This window comes from Aedes albopictus, chromosome 1, assembly GCF_035046485.1.
Source record: "Aedes albopictus strain Foshan chromosome 1, AalbF5, whole genome shotgun sequence".
Classification (NCBI taxonomy): Eukaryota; Metazoa; Arthropoda; class Insecta; order Diptera; family Culicidae; genus Aedes; species Aedes albopictus.
Window position 1 is genome coordinate 282,434,448 of NC_085136.1, and position 24,872 is coordinate 282,459,319.

General features: G+C 42.8%; 1 protein-coding gene across 3 annotated transcripts in view; it reads left to right on the top strand.

Moving 5' to 3' along the window:
- Window positions 1-24,872, top strand: part of LOC134285665 (bolA-like protein DDB_G0274169) — a 25,110-nt gene continuing 238 nt past the window's right edge. The window contains exons 1-2 of one of the 3 annotated variants that reach the window (XM_062846903.1): window positions 1-131; window positions 24,564-24,808. In XM_062846903.1, the coding sequence (XP_062702887.1) occupies window positions 107-131; window positions 24,564-24,808 (270 nt within the window). In that variant the 5' untranslated portion in view covers window positions 1-106. Of the gene's footprint in view, window positions 132-243; window positions 266-24,560; window positions 24,809-24,872 lie in introns of those variants that run through there. The other 2 variants (XM_062846902.1, XM_062846904.1) reach the window with 2 other exon arrangements.

A 24,872-nucleotide genomic window follows, 5' to 3' on the forward strand; every position in this document is an offset into this window, starting at 1 on the left:
AAAAATACCGATTTGTTTACGATTCGCAGTGCACATAACAATCCAGCAATCGCATTTTTCCAGTTTGAAGTTTAAATTGTTATTAATTTTAGTGCTTCGTCGGATTATGAATATAATTCCCAGCCTACGAGGTGAGATTAGCCATATGCAACCGAAAACTGTTTTGGTTCTAGTGGATATTTGTGATTTTTAAAAACAAAATATAGCAAACTCGTCAAATTTACACTCCGAGAAATTTACCCGTCTTGTTTACCTGAAATCATAGGTAATCGTCGTTCATTCTGTTTTTCACATAAGAGTTAACTATGTAGGTAGGTATCGAGGTTAGAGATCTCGACTCAAATGCGAGTAGGTATAGTGGTAATCACGTTCAAATGTATGCGTGTCTCTTTTGTAGGTGTAGTTGTGAAACTTGAGGGAAAATATATGCACTCTTACCCCGGTTGTTAGTTTTATCATAATTTAGCCGTTTTACCCAAATTAATTGGGTAATATTTTCATATGCAATCTGAATAGCCTTTGAATTGGCGTGCATTTTTGTGTACACTCAGAAATAAAAGTATACACGGAATTACTATTATTTATGCATTTTGTATCCGCATCTCTCTCACTCTCTTTCTGTTTTCATGCTATCTGGTGCTTCGCCTGGGTTGACGAAACACTTCTCTTCAACCCAGGCTAAACGGCAGATAGCATGAAAACAGAAAGAGAGTGAGAGAGATGCGGATACAAAATGCATAAATAATAGTAATTCCGTGTATACTTTTATTTCTGAGTGTATGGAAAAATTCAAGCTAGTGTACGTGTGTTGAAATGTCACTTATCTCTAGACTTTTCATTTGATTTGCACGGTGTGTCACCTCATTCGAGTCGCGATTTCTCACCTCGATATGGTCGGCGTTCAGTCAGAGTGGACTACGCGATTTTTCGGGCAGGTAAAGATAAGCTGAAGAATTCGTTACACACTTAAAAAAAGTACCGTATTCAGCTGTTCTATTTTCGGTAAAAGTTCAGATTACCGAATTTTCAGCAAAACACAACTACTGAAGTTCGGCAAAAAATTACCAAACGTTCAGTAAACTCTACTTAAGCATCGATAATGTTTACCGAACTTTTACCGAAAATAGAACAGCCGAACAAGCAACTCTAAAATTAACTTAACTTTTCGACGTTATTTTCATGCATATGAGTCATTACATAAAAGAATAATAGTATTTCTGAAAATAATGATAGAGATTTGAAATGTCTAGTGCTTGCAGGGTGTACTCGAAATTATTGAAAAACGGATGGCCCGGTCTGACTTAACGCCGACCAAGACGCCGACGCAATAGATAGGTACAGTCAACTTTCGCTCGTTGCACTAAGCTCTTAGCCCAGTTAGTGAAAGACTTTCACTAGGTGGGCTGAGTTTTGAGCTGTCAAATAATCTTTAACAATAGAGATTCAGGGCTACCAACCTTGACAAATCGTGCTTCACGTCAAAAAGTGACGTTTGACTTCGTTTTAACTGGGCTATAGCCCACCTAACGGGCGCCCAGTTAAAACGTAACCCACCTAAACGTAGCCCAACGACCGAAAGTTGACTGTAGTTTCAGGGGGAATCTATGTATCTGAATATTCCGATATGGATTTTTAGATTTTTTTAAACTAAAAACTTTGATTTTGAATAAAAAGTTGTGGGCTTTTATAGTATCTTTCAGAAGAAAATCCCACAGAGTTGTGGGTATGCATGTACCTATGCAAATAATATGTAATTCGAATGTGGAAAAATACTTTTGTTCACCAAAATCTTTGCCGTAATGCTGGTTTTACTCAAACTATTTACGCAGTGTAGTGTCTACCTAATGGTTGTGTGCATAGGATATCTACCTACATGAAATACTATTCATGACAATACCTAAATGGTATGATTCATTATGTCTACCTAAGGTAGTATAAACACCGACGAACCGACGTGACAGCTGGAACAAATAAATTCAAATTTGTTGTCCGCGACGCCATGATGAAAAATAGCCAAACACTATCGCCACCTCTATAACGGCTCGCGATGATTTGATAGCTCGACATCGAACCCCCGTGTGTTCATATAGGAAACGGTTCGCGTCTGCGCTGATTTGACAGAAGCGATCGCTCGCTTCGGTGGTCGACCGTTAAATTTGGGGGGGGGACACTTTTGAATCACCACTGTCACGTCGGTTCGTCGGTGGTATAAATACGGGTGGTCATTGGACCACACAGCAGATACGGCACAAGCCTTGGACTTGTCAACATCTTTATTATTCTTCTGTCGAAGAATATAAAAGTGGCGACGAGGATCAAGGAACGTGTAATTTCTTTTGAGTTATTCCGAAATTATTCCCTTTTGGTTTTCAGGTTGTTGTAATAACAAATTGTTATTTTTGTGAAGAATGGAATTGTTCTTTTATTGTAGAATTACCATTAGGTTGTGAACAGAATATTCTTTTTTGGCTGATGTTGCTTTGACGAAATTGTCTTTCTGTTTTGGTAATAACGAAATGTTATTTTTTGTGGTGAACGAAATTGTTCTTTTGTGGCGGAATTGTCATATGTTATGTTTTGGTGAATGGATTTGTGTTATTTGTACTTTTTTGGTAAAGTTCCCGATGTTGGGATAGCGAAATCGTCTAAAGTTCCTTTAGAGAACTCATCAAGAAGATTCAGCAATGAATGCGTCTAGGAGTTTCATCGTGAATTTTATTTTCAGAAGATCTCTTAGGAAGATTTCGACAGGAGTACCTTCAGAGATAACTCCAGGAGTTCCTTCAGAAATTATTTCAGGATTCCGGGATGCCTCCTAGAGATACATCAAAGATTAGGGATCTTTCCAAGAATTCCAACAAGGGATTTCTCCTGGCGTTCTGTAGGGATCGCTCAAGGAGATACTTCAGAGATCACTCCAGGAGTTTCATCAACGGTTCCTACAGGAATTCCTTCGAGAATCCCTCCTGAAATTCCTTCGAGGTTTCATCTTCGGGATGCCGCATAGAAATTTTTCAGGATTTCTTTTAGGGATTTCTCTATGAGTTCTTTTAGATATTCCTTCCTACAGAAGTTCCTCCAGGGATAATTCCAGAAGTTCCTTCGAGGATTCAGGCCCTATAGTTGATTTTTCAAGGATTGCTCCAGAAGATCTTTCGGTGATCTTTCCAATCTTTCTTATAGTTCTAGGAGGATTCAGGGATGTCTCTTTGTGTTTATTAGGAATCATTCAGAAGTTTCCTCGACTATTCCAATAGGAATTCGCTCAGGTATCCTTCCAGAAGTCCCTTCAGAGATTCCTTCAGGAGGATTCTGGGATGCCTCCTGGAGATCTATCAAGAATTCCGTAAGAAGTTCCCTCAGGAAATTCCCGCAGATAGTCTTAAAAAGGCTGTCCGTTAGTGCGATTCCTCCTGGAATTCTTTCAGGAGTTCCTCAAGGAATTTTAAACAACAACTCCTCCTGAAACTCCTTCGGGGGAATCGCTCTCCGGAATTTCTCCTCTCCGGGGATTCCTCTTGAAATTCTTCCCAGGGGTTCCTCATTAAATTCTTCTGGGAATTCTTTCGAGGATTCCTCTTGGAATTCTTTCTAGGATTCCTCCTACAGGGTGCGGCAGGAAAAAATGCGAAAAGTTCAAGGCACTATTACACGCTAAATATGGGATATATATGACTATTTTTTCATGACAGTGTATCAGTCAATGTCTATATTCTAGCACTGAAAAATAAAAATGAACATATTTGATGTTTAACATGTGATAATGTAGGCCTAATAAGCGGATATCAATAAACTGCGCGCCCAATGGTCATTAAACAAAATGACTATAACAGTAACAAAATTAGCTCAAATTCGATGAACAACCAGACCACACTGATCCAGAGCCATGTAGTTTCACATACCAGATGAAATAAGTACATATATTTGATGATATTGTAGAGAAAATCAAAAATTTTGTTTTATCAGATGCGAAATTTAGCGACCTGTGCGATTTTCTGCGGTTTGAAAATTCTGGTTGTCTTCATCTTCAGGCGCCGCCCTGTAAAGGTTAGTGACCAAAATGGGAAATTTTTTAATTAACTTTTCAGAAAACTAGCCTATTATAGATCATGGAACGTTGAAACATAGATTGGTTAATGTGAAATGGACGAAAATGAGGTTTGAAGTTGAAAAACACTTTCGCATTTTTTCCTGCCGCATACTGTAGAAATCCTCAGGGTTGGTCAACTCTGAGGAGAATTCAATGAGTAGTGCATTTTTCTTTTACACAGCACCCACAGCTTACTTGATGTGATTCGCTCTACCAATCATCGTTCTCACTTAACAATGCTCTTTTGTGAAATCTCACCCGCGAGAAAGTGTAGTACATTCTCTTACACTTTTCCAGTAAAGAGCTATCAAGCAACAGTATGGTTGAACAAAAAAAAAACAGCTTTCGGAAATACTACACGCTACTTTAAAATCGGTAGCCCTGGTTAGAACGAATATGAGTCAGAAAGACTTCGAGAGACGTCTTAACAGGTCAGAGGCGTTTATTGAACTAAATCATGAGCAATAGCAAATGGCTTACATGGGCGGAAATACAAATATGAACAAGGTTGCCAGTCAGGTTAAAGCTAATTGAATGAATCAAGGTTATTATAACAAGGTAGATGTTTGGTATGCTACATAATATAACATCCTCTTTTCTCTTTAAAAATGAATCACTGATCAAGTACAAAATGTTTTAGCTTGCTGGGAATTTTTCTTTCACGCTTCGGCCTGGTACCACCAGAGATGGTAAGAGTTGCGTTGATGGTTGGCGGCACGTTTAGCAACGGTGGTGCTGGTGGTTCAGGTTGAACATCTTCCGAAGGTCCACGCTGTTCTGAATCCTTCGGATCGGCTACAGTAGATGATTCTTGACATAGTGTTGTTTGCCTCGGACTAGCCAAAGCCAAATCGACAACTGGTACGATAGCACGAGACTCTTCGAGCTTCCGGTTGAGACGCTTGTTGAAAAATAGGGCACGTTTCAGGTTCCTTACGCGGTTTGATATGCACCAAATCTCGACGGTAGCTTGAACCGCCGGTGTTGACAACATACGAACGATCGTTGAGTTTGTGATCTACCACTGCCGATGTCCAAGTTTTAGAGTTTTCAGGATGTAGCTGCACTAGTACCGGATCTCCTGTTTGTAGCGTAAGCAATTCTCGAGTTTTCCTGTCATAGTAGTATTTCGTCCTCTTTCTTCTTTCCGCAATAGCCTTCCGTGACATTGGGAATATACTTCTCCACTACAGCCGGAACTCCACAGCGAGTATTATGTTTCCAGTTCAAAACCGAATTAGCGACATTTTTTCTTTGACTTCCGCTGCTTTTGCCTTGCGTTAAACACAATGTCGGAAGTGGGGCGCTGTATTGTACACCTGGTGCTCTATACAGCGCCCCACTTCCGACATTGTGTTTAACGCAAGGCAAAAGCAGCGGAAGTCGAAGAAAAAATGTCGCTAATTCGGTTTTGAACTGGAAACATAATGCTTCGAGAGAAGAGTCGATTGACCGGACTACTGCAACAGAGTGTACCAAAGATTCTCGCCAGTGTCTTCAGCCTTCAGGATCAAACGTTTCATGGTCTTAACCGCCGCTTTCGCTTTCCCGTTAGCTTGTTGATGATTGAGGGCGGATGTGGAATGCTCAAAATTCCCGGGCTCCAAAATTTATGAAAATTTGGATTTCGGCTCAGTTTGACATGCAAATTCAGAATATCGAATTATCTAAACACCGTTAAAGAAGCCAATTGCGGGCTACCATGTCGAGAGAAGTTGACTCGGCAGGTCTCAACTGTACTTTTGCCTGACAGATCCTTCAGTATATCCAATTCCACGAAGTAGGAATAATGGTCCACTGTCACAAGAAAGTTTCGTTTCCTTCCTGCATAGTCAGCAAAAAACACATCCATTGAGACAACTTGCCATGGGTAAATGGGAATCGCATGGGTTTGCATTGGTGGTTTTGGCTGACTAGGAGCGTATTTTGCACAAATTTGACACTCTTTGATGACATCGATGATTTGCGAGGACATGCCAGGCCAGAATACGTTTTCTCGTGCCAACTTCAAGGTCGATTGTATTCCATTATGGCTGACATGTACCCGATCTACCATAGATCGCTGAATAGAATGGGGTATGACGATTCGATCATTCCTGAAGATAAGACCGTCCTGCGTCGAAAGATCCCCGCGGTACTTGAAATATATCTTGGTATTAGCTGGAACACGCCCGATCACCCTTGGCCAGCCGTTCCGAATGTAGTCCAACACGTTCTGCAAGGCAGCGTCTTGAGATGTTGCTTCGACAATGTTCGCCAGACAGCTATCGGAAACGCTGAGGTAGCTCGACAAATCCACTTTCTCCAGCTAACGGAACACACGAAAGATGTTCAACTTGTTGTAGGTCTTGAGCTCATCGTCGTCAAATAGGACTCGGGATAGGGCATCAGCCACAACGTTTTGTTTGCCAGTCACATATTGAATTTCGAGGTTGTACCGTTGAAGGTTCAATAACATGTGCTGTAATCGTTTTGGGCGGTTAACAATGGCTTATATGGGCGGAAATACAAATACAGTATGACCCATAAAAAAATGCGACATTCCATTTTTTTGCGGTATTTGATGATTTTTACTAAAATAACCCTAATGAATTAAACTTTTTTGGATTAGGATACAATAAGGAGGTCATTGTCATACAGGATCTCTAAAATTTTTGTCAAAATATTCATTGGTTACGTATATGGGATACCTTATAATTGTTAACAATTTCTAAATAAAATCAAGTTTTCCTCTAATTTTCAGAGCAAAATGAACTAAGATAGAAACTTTTAAACACATGAGAACAATGAAGAAATATGTACTCTTTAATACGCCCATGTTTGAAAAATATTTTAAAAATAATTTCAAATGTTTAGGAAACAAAAACTAAAAAAGGTGCTACATATTAAAAACCATATTTAAGATAAATTAATAAAAAACTAAACACTGTTTAAACATTTTTCAAAACAATTTTTTGTCGATAAAGGCATATAAACCTACCTTTATGATAGGTGCAAATACTAAGTACTTAAAAACAATTTCATGCTCAAAACATTATATTTTCTAAAAATTATCATTTGTCAAATAATTCAATCTCCAGAAAATGTCTCTTAATTTATAAGTAAATATTTTTTTCGTTCTTGTCCGACGAACCAACGAACTCCTGAAGACCTTATCCAGCCATAAAAGTACTATTTTGAAAATAAAATTTGATTGAATGTGATTGAAAGCAATTGAAAGAAAATGATATCCTTAAAAAACGGCCTCTGGCGCGTGGACGATTTCGACATCCATATGTTCAACGTTATATTTCCAAACGTAAGTGCATGAAATCAGTTTATGTCCCTTTGCCATTATCAGATTAGTGTACAGTCGTAGTGTAGGCTGAGTGTGTGTTTGTTGGGAGAGCGGAAATACGTTGTGTGCTTTGGTGGTATGCGGCGGGAAATTGAAAGCATACAGAAAGCAGAATGCGACGACTGGTGGTTCTTGTGGGAGATGCTTAGAGAGAGCAGTGGTGTGGTATTTTGAACAATAAGTTGTTTATTTCGGGTTCCGATAATTTTATCGTTCAATGCTAGTAAGTATGACGTCAATAATAGCTATTCGTTTCAGCGGTGTTCAGGTGAAATAAGGTAATTGATCAATTAAATTCTATTTTAAATTATATGACACTTGGGATTTTGGGGGGGGGGGTAGCCTAAGGAAGTTAAATGAACTGGTTTCCGGGCAAATGTTCGTGGGGTGGCCAGACTTTGTCACGAGAAAGCAACCATTGTGTTGTTTTCCGAAGGTCTCCAGTGAATTTAGCTTACCCTGCTACAACAAACCATCAGGTAGATCATTCCCTTCGGGTTTGACTCTGCAGCCATAGGTAATCCTTGCGCTGATGGTGGGTACACAATCATCATCATCATCTTTGCCATTATCAGATTAGTGGCTCTACTATACTATCCAATAGATACATGCAAGGTTAATCAGTTCGAAGTAGGGGAACGATGACTTTGAAAACTGTCGCATTTTTTTATGGGTCATACTGTATGAACAAGGTTGCCAGTCAGGTTAAAGCTAATTGAATGAATCAAGGTTATTATAACAAGGTAGATGTTTGGTATGCTACATAATATAACAAGAACCCTTGTCAAAACTATGGTGACTGGATGAAAGGGCCCTGAGCATCGATTCCATTTCGGTCTGATGGAGGATCATCCGAGTCAATTCGAATCACGGACTCACGGCACGGAGTCTCCAGTTAGCCAAGTGGTTAAGGCTATGGATCACCAATTCGGAGACGGCGGGTTCGATTCCCGTTCCGGTCAGTTGGGCTGCACTTGACGTTGCTTTTTTTCCTCTTCGCGAGTCTCGTCTCAGCGCCTACCCAACTAACATTTATTGTGAATGTAAACGTCAACAAAGCGTCCTCAATACGGCTTGATGCTGAGTTACTGTGTTGTACATATGGACGGAAGCGTCTATGCAAGCCCTATACCAATGAGTCTGGCGAACTTAATCCACATGTATATGCTGTGCGAGCAGCTTCTATGCCACGAAATCATAGCTCTTTTCTCGGCTCCTATGTAACCACTAATTGAATAACATCTTGAGAAGGCGCTTTTTCAGCCTTTTCGCAGTTGTTAAATAATAGTTATACGGCATCCCCAAATTAAACGATTATATATAATTAGGTTATGGATACCGTGACGCAATACATGTGGAGCTGGAATTATCACTTTTAAAATTGAATAATTAAAGCACTTACCGGTACTTGGAATTGAACTCCCGATCTCCGTATCCACTGGTCCCGATGATGTCCTCGCTGCCACATTGCTATATATAAATAACCTAGAAAATATCCCGTTTTGTTTTACTCCAGACAAGGCTTCATAATTGTGCCACAAGAAACCTTATCCAACTTCATCTTGCTGCAAAAGCTTGTGAAACGTCAAACGCAATAATGTTTACATTGAACAAGCTGTGTGGTTGCGCCAACATATTCTTCTTCCCAGCTTCTAGCTGAAAGAGTGTTCTTCAAACGGCTACGAAGCGCTGCTGTTTTGTGTTTTGGCAACATTACAAAATGTACTGTATAAAAGCAGCTGTTGTAGTGGCTGGGACTCTTACTCGATTTGCACATCTTCCGGCATTGAATTAAAGTGCAATAAAAGCAACCCAAATAATTTCACAGCACAGAGATGGATAGCTGTAACGAATTTGTGTAGTAGCTATATATCCCGCTTAAAGTTTGTTTTGACAATAATGTTTACATCCGACAAGCCAACAGTTTCTTTATTACAGCTTCTAGCCGTAATGAAATCGCATAACGGCCTTTAAAGCGATGCTGGTTTGGGGATTTGTCAGTATAACGAATTGAACTGTATAGTAGCAGCTGTTTGTTAGTAGGGACTCCTATTCGATGTGTTCAAGTTTTTACATCTTCCGGGAAATCTCCCGGAGTTGGAATAGAGTGGAGAGTAAAGGCAGCCCCAGTGACAAGCAATGGATTTCTGAAAACCGAGTTTGGTAGCTGTATGGTGCTTGTTTTGCAGTCGTGTATTAGCTTATGATTAATATTTGACTAGCTTTCCTTTTATTCAGCGTTGACTGCTTTTACTCGATGGTTACACAACAGAAAGTAAATGACTGAAGCTTATAGCGCTGAAAATGTTAGTTGGGTAGAAGAATTCCTTTTGATGTTATTCCTGCGGGTCTTTTTTTGGGATTTCTGCAGGAGCTTTCGCTCATCGAGATCTTCCCTCGATTTCTTTCAGAAGTTTTGCAGGCTTTATTTCTTAGTTGTCTCGAGGCCTTTTTGCTCTGATCCTCCTGAGATTTTTAGAGATTTTCCAGTAATTACTCCCATAGTTCTTCCCGGAATCCCTACCTTAAATTGTCCAGGATTCTGGGTGCATCTTTTAGGATCTCTCTATATTAGATATTTGATAAAATTCAGGTGGAAACATGAGTGGAAATCTGAAAACCTGAAATCTAGGAAATCTGAAAATCTCCTAGAGGCGAAATCATTAGAGAAACTGCGCAAAATTTCACAAAAATCCCTTTATAGACTGTTGAGAAGCCATTCCGAAAATTGTAATTGTAATTGTAATTGCTCAGTCCACACCCAGGCCGACAACTGTCAGCCCATCTGCTTGTAGGCAGATGTGGACCTACTAAGCCTCCCTCGTTAACATGTCCTACACCGAATTAGCACACCGGGATCTTCCACAGGCAGGCGCTGGCGTTACCAGTCCCAACAAGTGTCAGATACATTAAATAGATGGGGTAGAGGATATAGGAAGATGTAGGAATAGGATGGGAAGAGGTAGAAAATGAAGAGATAGTAGAGAGGTTTCGATTTTGTTGCTGAAACGAGAAAAAGAAAGAATGATAAAGAACATTAGCGATATGTTCATAGATTGTGATTTGGTCGATAATTTCTCATCTATTTTGTTTCCATATCGTTACATCGGTGACCATTTTCATCGCCTTTCTAGTTTTTGTTAGGGCCATCTCGCGTTTTTTCGTCATGTCCTCTTTGCCGGTTGGCGACGTTCGGGATGTAAGTAGAAAAGCATGCATTTAATATGATTAGTACGACAGTAATTGTGATTGCTCAGTACTTCCAGCCCATTTGTCCGCAGTACATATCAGGCATCCCGTTTTAACAAGTCCTACACAGAATTAGAAACCCGGATCTCCCACAGACAGTCCTAACTAGTGTCAGATAAGTTCAATTGAGGATAGGAAGCGGCGAAATGAGAAGACAGTAGAGAAGGTTTGGTACATTGGTAGCTTTGTTCATGTGATGTTTGTCTGTCGTAGGTGTTTAACTCTCTACCCCAAATTTAATACCGGAAAAATATCTGATCAGATGTATAGTTTGGCAATTCTATGTCCATACATCTTTTATCAAGAAGGAATAATGTTGTTTACTGTTATAAAATAATTCAGTTAAAGGGCAGCTAATGCATTGTTATTCAGAATAAACCTACAGAAAATGTCCCAATAAAAAGTTAACACTAGTTCAACTAACTACACAAACTAAAAAGTGTTATTATATTTTACCAATGATTTCATCCTAATCTTGACCCTAACATAGTTATGCGCTTAGCGGACAATGACCAAAAATAGTCCTAATCTTGACCTTAACATAGTTATGCGCTTAGTTGGACAATGACCAAAAATAGTGTTTTTTCGACAATAGTCACATACTATGCCCTACGACATTGACGATTCTATTGTCTATGGCTCACCTATTTAGCGCCACCCAGCAGGGACTTGGTCTGGTACCCAATTCAGTATATCCGCTCCACGTAATGTACCGTACCTCTTTCGATTTGTGATATATTACGCGGAACATTACTCTCTTCATTCGGATAGCGGCTACCCATTGGATTAAAAACCTCCATCAAACATGAAGCGATTAATCGGAGACTGAAGACTCTATACCAAATTTGGCTCAAAGACAGGTAATCAGTGAAGTCAGTTTTTCTCGTTTGTCAGAGACGATTGATACGTATTAAGACAAACTTTCCACTGCATCTGCCAGCAATAATCGGTGATCGATCAACATTTCGAGTACCTACCCCAATTTACACAAGAATGCCAAGGATCACCGCTCATGCTTTACAATACAGTTGGAAAAACTAGAGCAACACCTGGCCACAATGATGCATAAAGCACTAAAGCGGACCGGAAGTGTCGGTGAGCCAGCCCCACCACTGTTGAGAAGCCATTCCGAAAATCCACTAAGAAACATTTCTGAAATAAATTTGGATAAATTTTGGAGGGATCTTCGTAAGAAATCAAGTGCAAAACTCTGGAAGCATATTGAGAAAACCTCTGGAAGAAATCCCAACAGGTACTCCTGCAGAGACCCCGTGGAAAACTCCTGAAGAAATCCTGAGCGGAACTCTGGTAGAAATCCCAAAAACAACTCTCAGAAGTCCTAGGTATCAGGTATCAGAAGGCCGGCTCCAGAGGCACGTTATCCTCCATTTGGGACATTTGTGCCATCGCCAAAATAACAGCCTATTTCATCATCTACCTGAGGGAAAAGGAAGGAAAAAGGATTTGGATGGGGATAGGGACAGGTAGGGAAATAGGAAAAATACCCTGGAAGAGGGTACTAACGCACAAGCGTACCACAATGGGTTCAAACAGCGCCCTGAAAAGGGCACTGTAATAACGCATAAAGCGAAAGAGAGCCTATAGCTCTTTACCACAGCGGGTTAAGAACAACAGAATATCCTGAAGATTCAGGTTTCTGAAGTCAGTTTCACTTAATAAGTGTTTACCGAATACTCGGAAACGCAGTTGCGCGAAAACTGGACAGTTACATATCAAATGATACGAAGTTCCATAATCGGATTCACAGCTATCACAGGCAAATGAATCAGCTTGCTGAATATTCGCCATGTGATAGCTGAGTCGGCAGTGGCCAGTCAATGCTTTGACCAGCATGCTGCAATTCTGCTTAGACAGATTAGTTAGATACTTCGCCACCCGTAGAGATGGCTCAGCACTATACAATTTGGTTTGACGACATGACTCCAAACTATTCCAATATTGTCTGTGTTGAGTGACAGCCCAGGTGTGAATCTGAAGCTTAATCCAACACTTTGATATCGGAATAGCTGGCTCAGGGCCAATGAAGTCATGTGATGCTCCAGAGCGAGCTAACTCATCAGCCAATTCATTTCCAGCGATGGAAGAATGACCAGGTACCCATAGAAGGTGAACAGCGTTTGCTGAATTCAGCTCCTCGATTTGAGTTCGACAAGCGATAACTATCTTCGACCTGGAGTTGGCCGAAGCAAGTGCTTTAATAGCAGCCTGGCTATCTGAACAGAAGTATATTACTTTGCCCATTACGTGCTGCTGAAGTGCTATTGCACTCCGCACATAAGAGCAAAGATTTCGGCCTGAAAAACGGTACAGTGTCTACCAAGTGAATAAGACTGATACAGTCTTAGCTCACGAGAATAAACACCAGCACCTGCTCGACCTTCGAGAAGGGAGCCATCAGTGTAACATACGATGCCGTCTGAAATACTTCTTTCCAGATAACCAGATGTCCACTCTTCCCGGGAAGGGAATTTCGTGGAAAATGTCCTATATGGAAAATTACAAGCAATTGTAAGATCACTTGGAGCAAGGACAATTTTGTCCCAATTCACCAAAAGTGGAAACAACGAGGTGTGTGTTGAACTGCGGTTCACAGGAGTTTCCTCTAGTAGACCGAGTACCCGTAACCGGTAAGTGCAAGAAAGGGCTTCTTGTTTGAGATGAATGTGTAGTGGGGCAACGTCAAAGAGAACTTCTAGCGCTGCCGTAGGAGTTGAAGAGAACGCTCCAGACATCGCCATTAAGCACATCCTTTGGAGATGGCCTAATTTTGATTGGACCGTTCTCACTTCACCCTTTTGCCACCACACAAGACATCCATAAGCCAATATTGGCCGAACCACAGTTGTGTAAATCAATTTGATATACTTGGGTTTTAGACCCCAAGTTGTACCAAAAGTACGCCGGCATTGCCCGAAGGCCATACAAGCTTTCTTGATTCTGAACTCAATGTGAGGTGTCCAGGAAAGCTTGGAATCAAGAATGACTCCAACGTACTTTACCTGTTCAGTCACATCGATTTCAGAATCAAAGAGACGCAAAGGTCGAACGCCATTACGGTTTCGCCTTTCCGTGAAAAGAACAATAGATGTTTTACTCGGATTAACCGAAAGGCCATATTGGCGACACCAACCCTCAACTACCTGAAGGGCGTTTTGCATCAGGTCGAAAAGGGTGCTGATGCACATACCAACTAACAATGTTAGGTAGTCGTCGGCAAAACCATAAGTAGGAAAACCGCAATTATTGAGTTGCCTCAATAGCGTATCTGCTACGAGATTCCACAAAAGCGGTGATAAGACTCCCCCTTGGGGGCATCCACAAACACTCAATTTCCTAATCCCTGCAAGACGCAATGTCGAGAAGAGATATCGGTTTTTGAGCATTTGGTGAATCCAATTGGAAATCATTGGAGATATACCATGACTCCGTGCGGCTTCCAATATGGCATCGAAAGGCACGTTGTCAAAGGCACCCTCGATATCTAAGAAAACACCCAAACAAGATTGCTTTTGAGCGAATGCTTTCTCGATATCGTAAACAACCTTGTGTAAAAGAGTCACAGCGGACTTACCAGATTGGTAGGCATGTTGGTTCACATGAAGAGGCACGTTGGCCAGATGAACATCACGGATATGATGATCCACAATGCGTTCTAAGCATTTCAGAAGAAAAGAGGTCAAACTGATAGGTCTGAAACTCTTTGCTTCTTCATACGACGCACGACCCACTTTCGGAATAAATTTTACAGTAATATCCCTCCAGGATTTGGGAATATACCCTGTAGCAAAACTGCAAACAAGTAGTTTTTTCAAAACATGTTTGAAATAATCAAATCCCTTCTGAAGCAAAATAGGATAAATCCCATCTGCCCCAGGAGATTTGAAAGGAGCAAAGCTATTAAGAGCCCACTCAATCGATTCTATAGTTACAATACTCCGAGCCGAAGCTAAAGAATCATAACTACAAGAAAAGACATCAGGATCATCCGAAGATGTAATATCCACACATCCAGGGAAGTGTGTGCTGAATAAGCATTCCAGAACTTCCTCATCAGAGGAAGTCAGATCGCCATTTGGCAAACGAAGTTCGTTCACCCGGAAATCCTTAGATTTCGCAAGGATTTTGTTTAACCGACTGACTTCACTCAAGCTGGAAACATTTGTACAAAGGTTTTTCCAGCCGGATCGTTCAGCAGACCGGAGAGCTTTCCTGTAGGCCTTGCGAGCCGACCTGAAAGCCTCCGAACCAGCCGAACGTCGTCTGTTCCAACTCTTTCTACATTGTTTCCTGAGTTTCGCCAGATCAGAGTTCCACCAAGGGGTTCCTCTTGTGATCTTCACAGACCGTAGAGGGCATGCTTCTTCAAAAGCTTCCATGATGAAGGTCGTTGTATTATCAACGGCATCATCTAAATCACTTGGAGTGTCAATGGATGGTGAATATCCATGAAATTTGGCTGCAACCAAATCAGTATAAAGATCCCAGTTTGTTGACCGAGGATTCCTGAAACGCAATGTTTGCGAAGTAACATTTAAATGTTCAAAAAAGATATAGCGATGGTCAGATAAAGATTCTTCATCTGACACATGCCAATTGGTCAGCTCGTGACTAATTCTGCTAGAGCAAAGCGTTATATCTAACACTTCCTCTCTAGCAGATACCATGAAGGTTGGGCGGTTGCCTATGTTAAGTAATGCAAGATCTGTACTACTTAAGTACTCCATCAAACTGGAGCCTCTCAAGTTAATGTCTGAGCTGCCCCAGATGATATGGTGAGCATTAGCATCACTGCCAACAATTAGCGGAAGGCCTTTTGAAGTGCAGTATGCGATGACTTGTTTGAAAGCATCCGTAGGGGATGGTTCATCATGTGGTAAATACACAGAACAATAGACGTATTTCCTGTTGAGGTTTCCAACAGATACATCAATTGTGATAGCACATACATCTCTGGTGGTTAGTTCAGAGATGAGTGTAGCAACTATTGCGTTGTTGACAAGCACACAGGCTCGAGGCATGACACGCGAGTTTGCCATTTCATGTTTACTGAAAGTGGCAAACACCGGGTTCACAAGGTTTCCTAGATAGAAATTTCCCTTACGATAGTAAGGTTCTTGTACCAAGGCCACTTGGGCTGTACCATTTTGCATAAGTCTGCAAAGATTGATCGTTGCTGTTCTTTTATGCTGAAGATTGATCTGAGCTATCCTAACCGTAGCCACTACCCAAACTAGGTAAGATTAAACTCTTCGCAACAGCAGCACAACAAAGAACAGCAACAATAAAACCAAATCGGTATCGATTGGAAAACGCCAAAGGCGAGGATACACAGAATACACTGTGTAAATCGCATAATGCGAAACCATATAGGTGAAAATTAAAACTAATTAACAACATCTTCATAATCCCGCCCTTATTTAGCCTCAAGTGAGACTAAAGAAGGGCAGCTGATTGTCTCGGAGAAACACAAGGTCCACTGCACCATTGCTCCGGTTAGCGCAGTAAGGGCTACATACTGTGGAGGGCGCCCTGGTACTCCACAGGCTCCGTTAGCGGTTAGGTTTTTATTAGACCCCCCTAGCCATTCATTCCTAGGCACGGTAAGCATACTTACCACCGGAACAGGCGGTCCGTAGTGTTATTCTTAGCCAATTGAGACAATCGCTACCGACACTACACAGCTATCTAGGCTGATCGAGAAAAGAAGTTAATATTGATGATCAACTTCATACGGACTCGAACAGCCGAAAAATTTCGGCAGTTTTTCTCGTTTGTCAGAGACGATTGATACGTATTAAGACAAACTTTCCACTGCATCTGCCAGCAATAATCGGTGATCGATCAACATTTCGAGTACCTACCCCAATTTACACAAGAATGCCAAGGATCACCGCTCATGCTTTACAATACAGTTGGAAAAACTAGAGCAACACCTGGCCACAATGATGCATAAAGCACTAAAGCGGACCGGAAGTGTCGGTGAGCCAGCCCCACCACTGTTGAGAAGCCATTCCGAAAATCCACTAAGAAACATTTCTGAAATAAATTTGGATAAATTTTGGAGGGATCTTCGTAAGAAATCAAGTGCAAAACTCTGGAAGCATATTGAGAAAACCTCTGGAAGAAATCCCCACAGGTACTCCTGCAGAGACCCCGTGGAAAACTCCTGAAGAAATCCTGAGCGGAACTCTGGTAGAAATCCCAAAAACAACTCTCAGAAGTCCTAGAAGAAACTCCGAAAAAAATCTCGAAAGGAATTCTAGGAGCGAATTTGAGCAAAGCAAAGCAAAGCAAAGCAAAGATAACCGTACACATCGTAGTTGCTACTCCGTGATTGACCAGAACAATCGAAGTTGCACAGAGAGCCAATGAATGTGAAAGCTTGGGACTAGCTAACCATTCTCAATGTGCACAATTCGAGAGTTCAGCTATTTAAAGTCAATAACGGCGCTGGCCACGTCCTTACGGTCATCAGGAAAGGGAAGGAATGTTAGTTCGACAACCGTTGCTACTAGAAACCGTGGAATCCACAGCATCCCCACAGTTGTCACGGGAAGGAATGGTGGTTAGTAGGGTAGGGTAAGGTGTGGATCTAGGAGCCACCTCTGTTAGGTGATATGATCCACTAGTTATATGGAAATACACGTCGCGGTCTTCATCACTGTTCCGTACCGGAAGGGATTCATGTCGCAAAACTAATCAGCACCAAATCTGAATTCTTAGATCATAACTTTCTGTTAAGTCCTTTTCAAATATTATCCTAGCTTTACGTCCTTTTCAAATGTAATTCCAATGTTTTTAGAACGCGCACACCTTCCTACTCACTCACTCACATGTAAATTGTAAACAATGAGTGAGAGCGCTGATCGCCAGTCTGCCAGTTTGACAGTTAGGCCAGGTAGCACCAATATGACAGCAGGCGACCGTAAGCACTAACCACGAAAGCTCCTGAAAGTTCTGGATGCACGCTAACTGGAAGATACCCGAAAGTTCAAGAAGTACCCCAAATGGGTATAAATAGCGCAGTGCAACCAGACCGGAGTCAGTTTTATTCCAACCGCGAATATAATCGTACCAAAGTGTAAAAGTAAAGTGAAAGTAGTAGTGTTTCTATTCCAAGTCCAAGTGCTAAGACCAAGTGAAGTGTTCAAGTGTCCAGTAAGGAAATCGTCCCGCACGTTCAAGAAGTCTTTCCATTCCAACGGTTTCCTTACTTCCCAAGTACGAACCATATACAGTCCACTGCCAAGAAGAGAGTCGTCCACCAAGTCTACGAAGTTCCTCCTATCCAGCGATCTCTCTTCTCCAATTCCACCAGCCAGTGTGGAACATAATTTGTTCCTTCGAGCCGGATCTCGACCCATCGATTCCAGTTCCTGAAGTTTCAACGTTCCTGTCTTCGAGTGAAGTGAAACACTACAGTTACAGTTTCAGTGAAGTGCAATTCCAAAATGCCACCAGTGCAGTACTCTCCGATCAAGCCTGTCAATAAGAACAATCCCGTGGTCAATCCTGAGATGATTCCCAATCCAGGAACCGTCTCGGATCCAGCAGGAGTAACAAACCCAGCAGTTTTGCCAATTTCAACGGGAGTTTCGAATCCAGTGGAAGCGATGAATCCTGTAGTGCCTGTAGTGCCAAATCCTCCTTCGAATGCAGGCCAATCAAGCAGTGAATCATCTTTCCATGGATTTCATTGGCAGGAGCAAGTAGACCGCGGTACCATGACTAAGCTGAACGGACTTTTCCGCCAACGAAGCCAGGTCGAGCAGAAGGTGGTTCGCATCCAGTTCACCTTGCGAGACCAAAGACACCTGAGTCTGGCTCAGCTCAACGTCATTACCGGCAAACTTGCAGCAGCGTACGAAGAATTTAGCAGGTTCCACAGCGAGATCATGGCCCTGATTCCCGACGACGCAAAAGACGAACAAGAGGAGATCTACACCGCTTTCGAGGATCGTCACGATGCAGCGTCCACCGTAGTCCAGGAGATGATTATAGCTCTCAACCGCAACACTCCTCCAGCCGTCGCCACACCGCACGTAGTGGTCCAGCAGCAACCCCTGAAAGTTCCGATTCCCACATTCGACGGGACTTACTCCAGCTGGCCTAAGTTCAAGGCAATTTTCCAAGACCTAATGGAAAATTCTGCCGACTCTGACGCAATAAAACTGTATCATCTGGACAAGGCCCTAGTTGGAGCTGCTGCTGGTTCGCTCGACGCCAAAATCATCAACGAAGGCAACTACGAGCAAGCTTGGAGAGTGTTGAGCGACCGCTATGAAAACCAACGGCTCATCGTCGAAAGTCACCTACGAGGCCTGCTCAACCTGAAGAACATATCCAGCGAATCATCCAAGGAGCTGCGCTGTTTACTCGACGAGGCAACCGGACATGTGGAGAGCCTGCGATATCTCAAGCAAGAACTCACCGGCGTGTCTGAGCATCTAGTCGTGTACCTCATCACCGCTGCTCTCGACAAGGCTACTCGGAAGGCTTGGGAATCCACTGTAAAAAGCACCGAACTGCCGAAGTACACTCCAACTATCGCATTCCTGAAGTCTCGTTGCCAAGTCCTGGAGAACTTCGAGTTGTCACAGGTTCCAGCTTCGCCAGTTCTCAAACCGAAGCCCACGCAGTCGTCTCTCAAGCTGCCGCTCCAGAAGAGCAACGCAGCCGTGTGTTCAAATCCAAGTGACACTTCCTGCGATTTTTGCTCCGATCACCACTTCAACTACCAGTGCTCGGCATTGAAACAGCTCACCACAGCTCAAAGAGCAGAGAAGATTCGATCCATCGGTCTTTGTTTCAATTGCCTCCGTAAGGGCCATCAGTCGAAGCACTGCCCTTCGGCCAAAACGTGCCGGAAATGCAGTAAGAAGCACCATACCTTGTTGCATGCTGATTCCAAACTAGCCAACACTCAGGACGTCCAAGACAACGTTCTCGATCCGAAGTCAGTACACGACATGAGTGTTTCTGCTCTTAACTCTCCAACTCTGAAAACAAGCCCATCTGTGTCGACGATCTGTTCATGCAGTAAAGCAGCACTTCGAGCAGCACAGGAAACCAAAACTGTTCTGTTATCCACTGCCGTGGTCCACGCTATCGACAAGAATGGCAATCCGTATCCATGCCGAGTATTGCTGGATAGTGGATCGCAGGTAAACTTCGTAACCGAAACCATGGCCAATCTCTTGAGATTAACAAAAACGAAAGCCGACGTCCCTATCACTGGAATCAATGCTCGTCAAAGCATCGCCCGTGAGAAGGTTTCAGTTTCTTTCCACTCCAGGCTCACCGAGTTTCAAGCTACTATTGAATGCTTGGTGACCCCCAAGGTGACACCGTTCGTACCCTCTACACGACTGGACGTCAGCGACTGGGATGTACCAGACACCATTCATCTTGCGGATCCAACATTCCACATTCCCGACAAGATCGATCTACTCATCGGAGGAGAACTGTTCTTTGACATCCTCAAGCATCACCGCATCGATTTGGGCGACAACCTACCCATTCTTCGTGCTACCAGCCTCGGATGGATAGTGACGGGAACTATCACTGCTCCAGCAACACCTGAGTCGTCAGTTCGTCACTCAAACATTGCAATTGTAGAAAACGTTGAAGTGCTTGAGAATGATCCGTCAATTTCCAGTAGTTTACCAACGAACAAAATCTACGAGGACCAGTCTGTGTCGACGCATTCTCGAAATTCAATAGATCGATTTGACTTTCGACATCCTTTCAAACAGACTGCGGATCAACTTGATAACCGGCGTGGTCCAGCACTGTCAGGATCCATAATGTTGGAGAACCGATTCAATCGCGATCCAAGTTTGCGGGACAGATGCTTCAATCGTTTTCCTGAATGTTATTCCTGTGAATGTCGTCGCCGCCTCGATAAAGCTTACAACTTACAACATCAAGCCGCGTTCTGCATGCCCCACCATGCAGTTCTATCTCCAACATGCTCCAGCTACAATCGAGAATCCTTCGATACAGGTGTGAAGTCGCAGTCTGCTATACAGCCCTTGAACGAAGTTTTGATGCTCGCCAACGAAGACGAAGAATCTGATTTCCAGGTTACGACCCAGGAAGACTTTGAAGTCGATTACGCATCTCCTGAAGCTGAACCTGAGGAAAATCTCATTACCCACAACCCCCGATTGCGATCCGTGAATGCACACAGTGAATGCCAGGAACAAACATGGAATTCCGCTTTATACGAATCTTTACAGCATACGTCGCCAGAGCAAAGAGAGAAACATCTGCCACTCTACGATGACATCGTGAAGAAAATGCTCAAGGTTCTCGCTAAGTATGAAGATGCCGAGGACAATCGTTTTCCTATCACCAACACAACGACCCAATCGTCAGTCTTATCCCAGACAGGTATGGAAAAGCATGAGTATTCTGAGGTTCAGCGCCCCTCTGTTCCACTCGAAACCTTTTCACCAGTTGGCATAATGGCTGAGCCCTCAATCCAACACACTTGGAAAGTCATGCCCAATAGTGAAGAGCTACTAGACAACGAATCTCAACAAAGGTGGATAGATCTCCGAAGTGCTATACCTCAGTTGAAGCCTGTCCAAGTACCCAGTAGCGTGCTGTTTCCCAATGCGATGGTCTACGAGATACAAGAATTAAATGACATGGCAGTCACCGCCGAGGTCACCGCCTACGGATCAATTCTTCAGCTACACAAAGCGGATGTTTTAACCGAGTTACGCTTCGAAAACAGCAAGGAGCCCAAGGTTGTTCATCTGGACGGATACTCAGTTCCCCGAACAAGGTTCATCGCTCCTAACTGCAAGAAGAAATCTCCAGAGGACCAACCTTCAACAGACTGGAATGCTTGCTGCCATCTCGCCCGGTCTATCGCTGTCTTCGTCTACGACCACCAAAAAGTTTTGAGACTACGATGCCTCAACCGGGGGGAGTATGTTCCGTACCGGAAGGGATTCATGTCGCAAAACTAATCAGCACCAAATCTGAATTCTTAGATCATAACTTTCTGTTAAGCCCTTTTCAAATATTATCCTAGCTTTACGTCCTTTTCAAATGTAATTCCAATGTTTTTAGAACGCGCACACCTTCCTACTCACTCACTCACATGTAAATTGTAAACAATGAGTGAGAGCGCTGATCGCCAGTCTGCCAGTTTGACAGTTAGGCCAGGTAGCACCAATATGACAGCAGGCGACCGTAAGCACTAACCACGAAAGCTCCTGAAAGTTCTAGATGCACGCTAACTGGAAGATACCCGAAAGTTCAAGAAGTACCCCAAATGGGTATAAATAGCGCAGTGCAACCAGACCGGAGTCAGTTTTATTCCAACCGCGAATATAATCGTACCAAAGTGTAAAAGTAAAGTGAAAGTAGTATTGCCCGTTGTGAAGATTTATAGATTCCGACGCAAATAAATGATTAAGCTCATTTTCAGCGTAGGTGCGTCAAAAATGTTTGTTTACAATGCAAAACTATCTCCAAATGTGTGCCTAACAACACAGCGTAAAATATTCACCAGGACGCCGTCTGGTTTTATATCTGTGGGCCCACGCAAGAAAAATCCACGCAACTAATTTTCGCGCAGGAGTCTAAACAGGTGGAATCTCCGCAATAGTGTTTCTATTCCAAGTCCAAGTGCTAAGACCAAGTGAAGTGTTCAAGTGTCCAGTAAGGAAATCGTCCCGCACGTTCAAGAAGTCTTTCCATTCCAACGGTTTCCTTACTTCCCAAGTACGAACCATATACAGTCCACTGCCAAGAAGAGAGTCGTCCACCAAGTCTACGAAGTTCCTCCTATCCAGCGATCTCTCTTCTCCAATTCCACCAGCCAGTGTGGAACAATCACGATTATGATTTATTTGATCACGATGACCACTGATCCCGGATTTCGTGCTCGCGTTTCCATCGCCCTACCGTGGAAACCGACTGATCTACGATTATTGTAGCGCGATTCTGAACCCGGATTTTTCACTCGCACTTCCATCGCCCTACCGAGAAAACCGACTGACCAACGAATATTGTAGCGCGATTCTGATCCCGGATTTTTCACTCGCACCCCCATCACTCTTACCTGAAAATTGTCTGCCATTCGAAAATTCTCAAGCTAATCTGATTCCGCATTCCACACTCGCGCTTGCATGGCTCTACCGAGAAAACCGACTGACCAACGAATATTGTAGCGCGATTCTGAACCCGGATTTTTCACTCGCACTTCCATCGCCCTACCGTGGAAACCGACTGACCAACGAATATTGTAGCGCGATTCTGATCCCGGATTTTTCACTCGCACTTCCATCGCCCTACCGAGAAAACCGACTGACCAACGAATATTGTAGCGCGATTCTGAACCCGGATTTTTCACTCGCACTTCCATCGCCCTACCGTGGAAACCGACTGACCAACGAATATTGTAGCGCGATTCTGATCCCGGATTTTTCACTCGCACTTCCATCACTCTTACCTGAAAATTGTCAGCCATTCGAAAATTCTCAAGCTAATCTGATTCCGCATTCCACACTATCGCTTGCATGGCTCTACCGAGAAAACCGACTGACCAACGAATATTGTAGCGCGATTCTGATCCCGGATTTTTCACTCGCACCCCCATCACTCTTACCTGAAAATTGTCTGCCATTCGAAAATTCTCAAGCTAATCTGATTCCGCATTCCACACTCGCGCTTGCATGGCTCTACCGAGAAAACCGACTGACCAACGAATATTGTAGCGCGATTCTGAACCCGGATTTTTCACTCGCACTTCCATCGCCCTACCGTGGAAACCGACTGACCAACGAATATTGTAGCGCGATTCTGATCCCGGATTTTTCACTCGCGCTTGCATGGCTCTACCGAGAAAACCGACTGACCAACGAATATTGTAGCGCGATTCTGATCCCGGATTTTTCACTCGCACTTCCATCGCCCTATCGAGAAAACCGACTGACTGCTGAATTCTAGGAGCGAATTTGAGAAAAAAAAACTTTGGAAAGAATCTTGGTTGAAAATTCTGAAAAATGATATATACCTGCGCATTCCATGCGTTCGATGTAAACCGACATTCGAGTCGGTAGATTTCGGGTAGATAGCCGATGCTCTGATCGGTTGGGCCAAAGGGCTCGAGAGAGCAAACTAATAAAGGAGACATCAGTCTAATCTGAACCATCAACCTGACCAGTTCGCTTAGCGCATCTTACCAACCGCAAATCACACTACCCCGTTTCGAGTTCCTATAACGTGTCGTTGAGTTCCACCGGGTCGGTCTGTTTCGTTTAAGAAACCGCTAACAGAAAAAAAAAACTCCAGCAAATCCCGAGGAAAAACAAAAATCTGGCAATTTCAAGGAAGAACTTCGAAAGATTTAGTGGGAAGAGTACTTTGAGAAACTGCGAAAGAATTTACACAAGGAATTTCGATGGAAACCCAAGGATGAATCTTGGAAGGAATTCAAGGAAGAATCTTGGATAGAATTCCAGGAGAAATTCTCTGAGTATTTTCGGAAGGAATTGATACATTCAACTCTGAACGAATTCATATTCCCTAAAATATTTCTTGAGACGTTCCAAGTTATTGCAACGTCTTAACTGGAATAAAAAGCCTGTTTCTCAGCTTAGTGTTCTATGAACACTTCACCAGTTATTATCTGAGAGTTTCCTCTGTCAATTATCAGTTTACATGTGTATATCATGTGACAGGCACGGAGATACTCTATGCCCAAGAAAGTCAAATAAATTTGCATAACGAAAAGGTTCTGAACCGAGCAGGAATCGAACCTCAGCATGTTGTTGCTGCCATAAACTCTTATTAGATCAATTTAATACCTTCTCGGTTATTGACGAATTTCATCACTTCCAGCAGCTTTCCCCTCGAGAACTCTGATAACATTGGTCGGTAGCAACGCGCTTCGCACAATGGCAACGACCGCATCTGCACACGAGAAACCTATCGAGACAGCCATACACGAAGGGCTTACGGCAAAATTGACCCCGGTGCACCTGGAGGTAGTGAACGAGTCCTACATGCACAACGTACCCAAGGGATCGGAAACGCACTTCAAGGTCCTGGTGGTATCCGGCCAATTCGATGGGCTGCCACTGATCAAGGTTTGTGTTATTAACCACATTATATGTTTCTAAGTTCTATGCTATAAAATGTACAAAATTAATG